This window comes from Thunnus maccoyii, chromosome 14, assembly GCF_910596095.1.
Source record: "Thunnus maccoyii chromosome 14, fThuMac1.1, whole genome shotgun sequence".
Lineage (NCBI taxonomy): Eukaryota > Metazoa > Chordata > Actinopteri > Scombriformes > Scombridae > Thunnus > Thunnus maccoyii.
Genome location: NC_056546.1, coordinates 7220978 through 7233240, shown reverse-complemented (window position 1 = coordinate 7233240; position 12263 = coordinate 7220978). Strand labels below are relative to the sequence as shown.

At 41.7% G+C, this 12263-nt stretch overlaps 1 protein-coding gene across 11 annotated transcripts in view; it reads right to left on the bottom strand.

The window, feature by feature from the left end:
- Positions 1-12263, bottom strand: part of ehbp1 (EH domain binding protein 1) — a 155598-nt gene that overhangs the window by 83584 nt on the left and 59751 nt on the right. For all 11 annotated transcript variants that reach the window (XM_042433041.1, XM_042433049.1, XM_042433039.1 and 8 more), the window contains one exon: positions 10573-10819. In XM_042433041.1, coding sequence (XP_042288975.1) covers positions 10573-10819 — 247 coding nt within the window. The remainder of the gene's footprint in view (positions 1-10572; positions 10820-12263) is intronic.

Below are 12263 nucleotides of genomic sequence, written 5' to 3'. Positions count from 1 at the left end.
ATAGACAAAGTAGGAAAATATATATGTAAATACATTCACCATGATGGTGATTTTGGGGGGGGGGGGGGGGGTTGCTAGTGATTCGCTCAGAAGCAGATATACTTCCCATCTAGCAGTGAACCTGCAGGCCAAGACAGAAGGCCTCTCGGCAGTTGGCTACCGTGATGTAAAATGCAAAAATCAGGAAAAGCGGTTTCCTTTTCCAGGACCATTTTGCTTCCAAGGCCTATTCTGCTCCAAAGGCATAACCATGCAAAAGCAGCTTGAAATTGAAATAAAAACCATTCACTGAAAAATAGAAAAAAAAAAAAAAACATCATGAAATAACAGAGTTTGGAGGAGGCAGCAGACAAAGGAGTGACTGTGCCAGCTTGCAGTGTGCCCACCCGCCCGCTCGCTCGACGAACGTGTAACACAGGGGCATAATGCGGTGTAAGCGCTGGCTTTAGCTTGTCATGGAAACGGCAGTAGCATTACCCACACTCACGCCTCTGCAAATTAGCTTTGGCTGAGGAAGAGAAAAAAAAAAAAGACATGCAGGGTGGGTAGGTATGGGATTGAGTGTGTGTGTGTATATCTGTGTGTGCGGTAATGGGGGTGGGGTGGTGGGGGTCAATGGTATGGAAGATGGGATCCAGTTAGGGACAAAACGATGGTTGGTGAAACTGTACCAGATTCTGCTCTCCATCTTTTCCCTGCTATGGGTTACACAGATCCAGCTCCCCATCAACCCTCACAACATGAGGTCTCAGCAATGTTTTACAAAAAATTCACCAGCTCATTCGCCTGTTTTGTCCACCTGCCTCCTCTTGAACCGTCTATTCTATGGCAACACCATTAGAGTCTCAGCTGTTGTTTCACACTCTTCTTAACCTGCGTCCACGATATATAGAAACAAGCAAAATGTAGAGCTGCACTCTGATCTCTCAAGCATTCACGTGTTACCTCTGTTGGATGTAAAACAGTGACTGTCTAGATGTTGTGATGCTCTTTAGTGCTGTCATGAGGTACAGTTAATACTTCAGACTTCCAACACTGGCAGACAGCTGTACTGGCAGCTTCTATCTACAGTAAATCTGATGTGACTTCATCGCAGCATATCTGTCAGAGACTAACTTCAAAGGAGCCACATTTTGCATTATACATAAAACATTCCTTCAAACTAAATTTCCAGCCTTACAATCATTACTAGACTGACCAGAGTGATGTTTACTAGTGAATATTACATACTACTGACCACGCAAATGAATTTCGCTTGAGATCATGAGTATGCATCTTTTATATCTTTCATCTTTTAAACCAGGATTTCAAAAGAATCCAGAAAATAATCCAAAGGCCGTCCGCCTCTTTGCTCTTCTTCCTCTCTTTCTCCACCTCCTCATCCTTCTCAGACAAATAAGCTTTGGAAGAAGGAAGAGAAGGAGGGAGAGCAAGGGGGAGGGTTCTCATAAATCTATACCGCATTAATCTCCTTTAACTGCCATCTTCAACAAACAAATTAGTGGTGCAATGGATTCAGAGATCAGCTGCGCCGATAACGCTGCCATTTATCAATTAATCTAAGCCTGGGCAGGGAAAACTCATTAAGGAGGCCACTTTAGGAATTATGTTCTGCAGGTAAAGAGGCTGACAGTGTGTGTGTGTGTGTGTGTGTGCGTGCGTGGTTAGGGGATGTCTTGACACAGCAGTTGCACACCCCCCGACTACAGACTGCCATTGTCCAGCGCAGCGTGGGCTCCAAAGTGATGAGAGGGGTGATAGCACAGCCAATTAAAATGAACATAATTACAAAGTCACCCCTTTGACTCCTGATCAGAATACACATGCATCAACACACACACACACACATACTGGAGAAGGCAAGGTGCGGTGGGGAAAAATGCTACACATAGGCGGAGAAAAATAGAGAGGAGTACGACAAGAGCATCCAGAAAGAGCAGGAAGAGATATCAATAAAGACAGTAGAGACAAAGTTTTGCAAAGGAAAACAACATTACTGACACTTTCAGTAGGTTCGCACATTAAGAAAAGGTACCCAGGTGGTCATATTGTCATTAGCATATCTGCTTTTGATACATTGTGGATGGAGCTGGAGTTCCTGACTTTGGCACCAACACATCTTAACTTGCAAATAATCCAATAATTCTCCTTTGCTACACAATTTGCCTCAATAAATTTATTTTTAGGCATACAGTGTTTAGTACGTTAACATGCTAATATGGCTAAGGCTGACATTTTGACCTGCTGATAGCGCTAGATGAAAGTTTGGGGATCATCAAAGACATTTCATTCTCTTCAATGTCTGTCAATCGATCAATCCCACAGTCATCAATATTTTTCTCTGTGGAGTAGCGTTGGACCGACAGAATGACCAACCAATGGATAGACATTCCCACTCTGACAACCATGCTGCTAGCTTGGCCAAACATTTAAACATCAAAAAAATCTCTCCTGTTAAACCTCTCTGTTGCTGTTAAGGTGAATAGAAACGGATGTTACAGCAGAAAAACATTCAACTCCAAGTAGAAAACCAACATTAGCTGCTAACTGGCGTCACTCCTGCTGCATTCAAACAAAAGATCCAGCCGATATGAAGACATTATTGAGTGTGCGAACCCACTGTATGTATGATTGTTCTGACTGAATTATGACCAAGACGGGACTGTATGATCAAATCTTGAGGTTGAGGTCGACTGATCTCCTACAAGAGTGCCTCAAATAAAAAAAGCCAAGGGAATGATCTCACTCAGATATCTACAAGTTAAGCACTGAAAATGCCACTTAGTATTTCCTACAGCACATAAGAACACACACCTGCATACCATAACAGTCCAAAGGAGGAGGAGGGTGCTGGAGGGCTTTATAAAGAGGCAATTAAAGCCTTATCATTTCTACACTCACTCTCTTTTCCTCAAACACAGACACAAGAGTGCACATGTGTGCGCGCACGTCCGCACACATTTAGACATACGCACCCAATTTGAAAGAAGAATCTCTCAGACTAATTCATAAGGTACTTCTAAGGTCCTTTTTAAATTATGGAGAACGGTTGGTTTAATTCAATTAAAATGTAGTGGGGGCCACTTAAGGATGACAGGAGTAAGGTATGGCATGTCTAAGTGAGTGCTGGTCTCAAGAATGTGTGGGGGGTCTTAGACCTTCTGGGGGTCCAAGGAGTTTTCAAGTGCATGGACTTCTATCTCCTCATGTGAAGCCCCCTTAAACCTCACCCCAAAACCCTGGATACTTCTGGGTTTAAGCCCACACACACCTGGAAGACTGGGGCAGATTAAGACCAGATTAAGATAAAGTTACCCCTTCTTCGGCCGCTATGTCATTCAAACCCCTGGCCTCTATGGCCACTGGATAGAGGGACACACAAGACAAAAAGGTTTGGTTCATTCACATATATACACACACACACACACACACAGGCACACACACAAAGGACTTTCTGGTCATCCTCATAAGCCCTATTAGTCTGCTATAGAGCCTCTCATAGCAGACATCAATCATGGAGGGATTAGTCAATTCCCTTTCTAAATGAGTGGCAAGGGAAACTTCCCTTCAACTCTAAAGCAGGTCTCTCTCTTTCAGAGATTACACAGCGATTTGTTTTCATTTTGTTCTATCTTCATCGTTTTCTGTTTGACTTGCTTTTCATTTCTCTCCCTCTTGCTCTGCGTCTCCCTCGTTCTCTCCTGCTTGCAGCTTGTGAGGTAATCCTTGGCAGATAAAACTAAGGAGGACTTACCAAAGGCAGATTACAAGCGGCGCTTTGCGGAAGGCCCTTTTACACCAGTCGGCGCGGGTATTGAGGAGAGTGAGCTCTTCGCAGTGCTTAACTTGTGAACTCGACATGCACCCAACAGAGGAAGAGGTGGAAAAATGATAGCCGCATTACAGTAACTGGATCAAAATATATCCCTCACAACACACACACGATTGCACATTAGCACACACAACACACAAATGCTTTTCTTTTCATGGAAACTGTGTATAAAATTGGGTTTGGAATGGTCGCTGAATACATATTAACATTTGATTTTTATTTGTTCACTTAAAATGGCTAAATGTATTAATATCTGTTGCCCTGTGAGACTTCAGGGTCAACACTGTGAATTCCTATACTGAGTAGATCAGCTGTTCCTTGAGTAAACAACTTCTTGGAAAGTCTTTTAAAATGTGGCTCAAACTTCTATCTTTCTCTGGATGTCAGAGTTACACAACTTACCCTAAAATATTACCTTATCTACACATTCCCATAACCTTTCTCAACTTAGACTTATTTAGAAAACTAAAAGATGAGATTGTTAATTAGTCAGTAATGTCTTATACCCTTCTAGCCAACCTGATGACAGCGATGCCCTGCAGCATGAAACGACAACAGGAAGCCTGATGATTGGACCTAAACTACATGAGAGAAGAAACTGGGTCTCCTCTCTCCCACAAGATCCAATGACAGACCACTCAGAGACTGCAAATAAGAGTTGGGGAGGGGTCCTCACTGGGAAAAGGCAAACATTGAGAAGTACTGACTTAGCCTTACTCCTCTCAAGGATTATTCTCCTAATATTACACAGCTTATGGAAAGGCCAATGTGGCCAAGGGGAACCAGTGAGGCTCCAATGCCTTGGTCTCAGAAATGGACCGCTATGACCGTTTCCCTGCTAATATTGATTACAAGTTCTGAAGTTCTGAATCCTGAAATGAGACACAAAGACTCCTCTGATCCATTACTTTAACCCAACAATATACAGTAGCTATACAAATCAAGTGCCAGTTGTATAGCTATAACAATTGCACTGGTATTACTGGGGGGAAATATATTTAGATATATCTGCACTTAAGTGTGACTAAATTTTTTACTTTGAACTTTTTACCAAGAAAAATTAACCTTGATCAAGCAATAAGATGTTTAGTGTTTTCTCATCTCCACTGAACTAAAGGGAAAAAGCAAAGACAACAAAATTTTATTTATGACAATGACATGCCCTTTTAAAATTAATGCTTACATTATAATACATTTGTCACCTTTATCAGGAGCTAATGGTTCACACTTGCATTCCTTTATTTAAAAAAAAAAAATCATCACAGGCAACAAATACCAAGACTCACACTAAGGGCCATAATGTCTTGACAATGTTTTGTGTTGCTTTCTTTCTTTGCGCTGGTGAAAATCGAGAAGTCTTGCCCTAACACTGGACACATGTTGTAAAATATCAACTACTGAAGAATATTATGTATAAGAAAGTTTCCTATAACATCTATTTGATCGCTGTTTAAAAGCATTCAGCCATGAGCCTTACTTTCTTTATGTCCTACATCGGAGTCTCTTTGTGAAAAGGTATTCCAAACTTGTCAGAGAAGATGGAATAACTTTGGACTGGATATAATGATAACAAGATGAGAGACCTTAGAGCGGGTAGAGATCAGAAGACAAGAGATGACTGTCCTTGTCTCTTGGGCTCCCCTTTGTCCTCCAAAAACATCCCTCAGTCGTCACGGCAACCTCAGTAACACTTCACAGTGTGGATGTGGTCCTCTCTTGCCGCGAACCCCGGTGAAAGCTAATTAAGAAATATCGCAGCCTTCTGCGAACTCAATTAAATAATGTTAATTTATTCTAATTTCAATTTCGAGGTAGTCTGAACTGAAGGAGGGGCTATGAAAACAAAGTCTGGGAGAGGAAGGAGAGCTCTGGCCTCTGTCTCCCCCTGGCACAGGAGCTCTCACAACCTCCAAAACTATTTAATTTGAACCTTTTGATTAACATAAGTAATCACACGAGCCCTTCAACTGAAGGGGAGAAAGAAAACATACCTCTGGTGTTGGTTCACTTTCTCACCTCTGTAAAGAGTGGGTGTGTGTGCGAAAAAGAAAGAGATAGAGGGAAATGTGGTAAAGACACCATGTTACATTGTGGTTGAGACTATAATTCTTACCTTTTTTATCAGTTTGTACTAAAAAAAGCACATGGATTTAGATGATACTAACAAAGGGTACAGTAAAGTAATAGACAAAAAAAGGTTACTGATTGGCCAGGACTCCAAAACATGTAAAATACATTTTGTCAATTTGCCATTAACCTGTATTTCATAAAGCTATCGACAGCTCTAGGATGTACATGTATTGTCAGGCCCACTACTGTAAATGCCAGCAACTAAAAGTTGAACTCTTTCTCAGATTCTTTGTGTAAATATTAAGTTAATATAGAACTTCTTTGTTCAAACTTTTGCCCACAGATATATGTCGCCTTCCAACTTTTCTTTATATGAAAATAAGGCAAATAATTCATGAAGCGGAAACTTGATGAAAATCTTAAGATCAGAGCATCTAAGTGTAGAGCGGTTTGACTATGGAATAGAGATGGAGATGAAACAGAAGGAGGAGCAGGGGATCACTGAATTACTGGGAGGGGTGAAATCAGCCCCAGGGAAAAGAGATGGACTGAATCAGACCAGACAGAGCTCACAACCCGCCCAACAGGAACTCCCTCTGTTCATTTAAATTAATCCCACAGACATTTCCATCCTTCTAGCACTTTCTCAGCTAAACTTAAACTTGACGTCTTTGAGGATCTATATCTCGCAGACAGGACAACCAAAAGACACATCGGCGTGGGAGCCATGAAGCATCTAATGAGGGTCTGAAGTGCCACTTTCATCCACTTGAAGACGGATCTCAGTTCACAAACAAAAATAAGAAAAAGTAGCTTTCATACTGTATGTATACTTAAAGTTCAAAGTAGCATTTGTGAAAGCTCAGTAGCAATAGTTTAAGAAGCTTGTGAGGTAAAAATTGCAGTCAAGGTAAAGACATGCGTTACATATATAGTGACCCTATGACATAGTGAAAGGACCTACAGTGTGCTGGGCATCATGGATGAGTAAACAAAGGCTTTTGGAACCTTTATAGGTGCTGAAGGTTGAACATCTATATTTAAATCTCTATCCACTGACCTTGCATTATAAATGTAAATTTGCACTACATTTCCACTGGTCACACAGGTCGCCCTGCATGGTCTCATGATTAAAAACCTCAACAATGGTTAACCCACATAGTGTTTCCCCAAGGATTTTTTTTTTTAGCAGCAGTGCTGTTGTGTGTGTGTGCAGAGCCCACAATGCTAGGTCCTGTATTTCCACACACCGGCAGTGGAATAACTTAAAACTACCTTAGAATTGTTCCAGACGGGTGTATTCATGTTCATAGAGTCATGTGCATGTTAATTTACCAGAAGCTTTTGACACAAGAACAGCTCTGGAAGCCCAGATAGCTGTAGTTGTAATAAATGTCAAAGAATGAAATGCCTCAACACTGAAAATGTACAGTATTTTTATTGGACTGTTGAAAGCATATAGAGAAAACACTGCCAGGTGTTTCAACAAATGCATTCGAGTGGTTATCCCGTCCATAAATTGCTAGTGATGAACGTGTGCTCCACTGGCAAAACTCCAGAGCTTTGAGCTCTTGTTAAAGCTTAATGTAAATCCAATCCATATGTGTAATACCTGTGTATAGAGGAAGTGGACGCACACCATATGTCCTGTAGATGTCCTGATTTTTCACAAGCTGGCATTGAAGTGGGGGGGGTTTAATGCAATGACATGGCGGATACAACTACATCCAAGACAAAGTTTAATGCTCTACTTCCCCTCCTCTGAATTCATACATTCTTTGAAAGGGAGATTAGCTAAACCAAAATATGACATTAATTTGGGGTATATAATGAATAGGTATTTTAATTTCTTCTCCCTTGCTGTACCTTGTTCTTATCTTCGTACCTTTATTGCTTTGGCTTTTCTTATTTCAATTCATATCTTTTAAATATCAGTCCAGGAGCACAGGAATATTATCTGAGCAAGACTCTGACCCTTACTCTTGTCACTTTTTTTTGTTGGTTGTAACTTAGGTGGTTAAACTGCTGCACTTATGTTACAACTGCACTGACTTAATGTGTAAAAATGTAAATGTGATATAAGGCGTGCTAATCTCTTGGTTTGCAAAAGACATGATTTCATTCAACAAAACACGTATGAGACGTTTCATACCCTTCGGGGCAGGTTGTAAATGTAGAACCGAGTATGGCGGCTTTCAATATATGAATTTCTATTCACATTCTGAGATTAGACTAGTTGTCTGTGTCTGTGTGTTTATCTTGGTCCTACACACCTATTGCCCACAAGAACAGTTGGCAGAGATAAATATAAATGAAGAATACACACCTTGAAACCTATTGTATGAGAGAGGTAGAGGTTAGCTGTGTTTTGGGGGAAGGTTACAACTGCCCCGGTGCATATTCGCTGAACTGAGCCTCAGGCATGCTAGAAACTATAAGAGAAGATACATACATGCATGCAAGCACAAGCACACATCTACACTCCATACACGTTCATAGTGCGATGATGTGTTGGTTTCGTCTTGGCCTCTCATAGTGGGAATGTCTCCTCTTAATCCTCTCTGACTTCATACATTCAAAGGTCATCTAACAGCCTACACATGGCTGAGGCGTGCATGTGTGTATGTGTGTGTGTGTGTCATAGTGCTCGGTGTGAATAAGAAAAAGAAACCTATTCACACTAGCTGTATATGTCAACAAACCCTGTAGGCCTATCCTTGTTTACTGTGAACATCCTATCTCTCTCTCTACTATTCCCTGGCCATCTTCTTTCTCTTCCCCCCACTATTCTCCTTTCCTCTACCCTTCACTATCTTCCACCTATTCTCCTTCACTGCACCCCCCCCACCTCCTTCTTCAATCCTCACCCACAATTCATTCTTTGCATCCCCCCTTCCTCCCTCCCTCCCTCCCTCCACCCCTAGCTCCAGAGGCAGGGGCATCTCTTGGCGAAGTGTGGCCCACCACAGGCCACTGGCTTTGGGTAATTAAAGTGGTTTAGGCCCCCTCACCCACGGTCACAGGCAACTGCAGCTGGGTGATAAAGGCACTGTGCCATAATTACATGGACGGCCAGCATCACCGCCCAGCTACACTAAAACAGTCAGCTAGCCAGCTGCATGGGGAGGAGGGACCTGTGTGTGTGTGTGTGTGTGTGTGTGTGTGTGGGTATAAGTAACTGTACAGAGTGTGTTTGCATGTGTGGGTGTGTGTGCACAGGGGGTCAACACCCCCTTGTGATCGCTCTGCTGTAGTTAAGCCCCCTGTGTTTAAGCCCCACACAGGCCCATTGAGCCCCTACACACACACACACATACACACACACACATTTTTAACCCCCACCTACCCCCACACCCCCAGCCAATCATTCCCCACCACTGGTCTGACTCCTGCCGTGAGTGTGTGTGACCATCAGCCATTTAATTAGACCCAGCCATGATTTACCTAATTTAAATAAATAAATAAACATACGAAAACACCCCAATAAACAAATACCTATATTCAAATGAGGAGCTAGGGAGTTTCATGAGCATAAAGAATGGGGCAGAAGATGGGATTGTGCAGGTGGAAAGAAAGCTAATGTAAGGACCACTGGATGTGGACACACAAGCGGAAACATACACACACACACAAAATACTTCAAGTCACTCACTTATAATAACATACGCTGCAATGAATGAGCCAGAATGTATAGTAAGTAGACTATTAGATGTGGAATTCTAGGATTTTAGTTTATGTTGAAGCATCGCCGTCTGTATTACTGTTTAAACTTTTCACAGAGATTTGCACTAAACTCTGCTGCACTAAATTTTATAACATTTATTGTACTCTCAAAACTCACTGAAATTCAAAGATCAAAGAACCGACATGCGTTCATCTTGAACAGTTGAAGAAATCAAACTTATTGTGCACTTGCCTACCTGAGCTAAGAGGCAACATGTTAGATATACAATATTATCTCTGCTGTGTCTATTCCATAACTTTCACATTGAAAACATTAAAACTATTACTACCAAAAATCAAGCCTTACATTTAGGGCTTTTGGTACCAACACACACGTATGTGTCCATAGCATGTGTGTTTCCATAGTGCGGAAACTCTCATTGGTTGCTTGCCAAGACTCACACTTTTCCTTACTGATTCTTTGATATGCTGTGAACCTGCACACATAAAACACTGTAAAACTGTTTCATTAGCAACTCATTGCTACAAGTGTCTGTCTTGTCTTTTAATGGGAGGTTACTTTCAATACTTTCTGCAAAACAAAACATTATTAGAGGAATTTAAGTTCATTTTTTCACCTTTTTTTTTAATCCCACAAGCACTGGGCTGCAATACATCACTAGTGAGGTCTGTGGTGAGAATTGTACCTGAAACCTGGATTAATTAGGATTTAATGTTTGGACATAGGCCTCTTTTTGTAAAATTCTTTGATATTCCATGACTACTAGAATATATGAAACTCACAGACTGTGGAGAAAAATCTAAACTCCGGGATACTCTAGAAAGTTGCAGCTTGTAGGATTCAGGATGAGATTTCTGTTTCTGTCAATTTTACTGGAGCAGAAAGTGATTACATTCATCACATTTGTTGTTTTGTTGTAACACATGTCTATGTGCCTGTTGCGGTGATAAATCAAGTTTATTACATTCAGGTGAAGCCTGTTTACCTTGGGGGAAGATGAGGCCAGCTCTCTCCCAATCACTGCTGCCACTGGGCTGGGCCCGGCTGGCTGGGTTCTCTCCCTGTCTGGGCCAGAGCTGGGTTTGGGAGCTGGCGGACTGGGGCCGAGGCCAGGGCTGGAACTTGGGGGCGGGGGAGCCCTCCTCTTTTGGCTGCTGCCCACATCCAGGGAGGGGGTGCCAGCGGGGGTCCGTGTGGGGCTCGATGTCCTTGGCTCATAGAACGGGTTGGATCTGAGAATGGAGGGAAGGAGGAGATGACAAAAGACAGCAAGAAAAGACAAAAAGATGTGTTAGAAAGTGCATGAATGTAACAAAGACTGCAATTTTTCTTTTAAATTCAAGTTATAGTCATTTGCATGACTATCATATGCAAAAAATAACAAAATACATAAGAAAACAATGAAGTAAATACAATACATGACAAGGTGTTATATATTATGAATGAGCATGGACACAGCTAAGCAATTCAGTGGTAGCACATGTAAGAAATATGTTCATACAAGAAAAATTGTTGATCAATACTTGGCATGTTGTTTTAAAACATCTAGTAATGAACTATCAATATTATTAAAACTATTTAAACACATATTTGGCTCTAATTGCCCATTGTTTAATTAAGGATTTTGCTACATGGAAATGAGTTTGGTGCAATACAATGAACAACACACACAAGTGGTAAGGTAATAGAAGATGCAGGTGCACTGAGGTCAGGTCTGCGTGACCTCATATCCTTACTGCCCAAGGTGGACTACTGACAGACAGACAGGCAGGCAGGCAGGAGCACAGAGGCACACACACACACACACACACACACACACACACACACACACACACACACACACACACACACAGGCACTTTCACACACATACCAGAGTGTTATCAATATACAGGCATGCTTGTGGCACTGAAAGCAGGGGCACGGCCTTGAGACATTTACTCAACATGCAACAAGCAATCCCAAACAAACAAGAGAATTTGATGGAGAGGGGTGGGGGTGAGAGCGAGAGAAAAGAAAGAAAAAAAAATGATTGACTAGGTATCTGTGTGAAAGAGAGGTTAGACCTAGTCAGTGTCTATCTAACTGCAGAGCGCTAGAGAGGGGAAGTGAAGAAAAGAAAAGCAGGCAGGCCTATAGAGCAGCTTAAACAGACCAGCACTGGCTAAAAGACATGTGAAAGGGCTCCAGTCAAAACACTGCGTTGCCCTCTTGAACCTTCTATTCTGCACAGAACTGCTCCTGATGTAAGAGACAGAGCAAAAGAAACACACCAGTCAATAACCTGTCTGTCTTTAGACAGCCGAGAGGACTAAAACACACGGCTATCCTTCTGACAGCTTCGCTCAACAGCCGAAAACCTACAAGTTTCCATTTACAATTTAGGCACGGCCACTCTTCTGCAGAGATCATTCACAATCAGTGAAACCTTCTACGTAGGTAATTGTGTTCCAGCTCTTAATTACAGATTAAAAGTTATCATTAAAACTTGCTGCAGACAAGTCACAGGTCACAGATATCCACTCTTTGACTTTATGGTTTCTTTAACTATAAAAAAGTAAGCACATCCATAAGGTGTTGGATCAAACAGTAGACAAAAAGTAGAATCTGAACACTGTTCTTTATTCCCACAATGTCTTTTTATGTCTTCGTGCCTCAAGAAGATCTGATTGATTGAA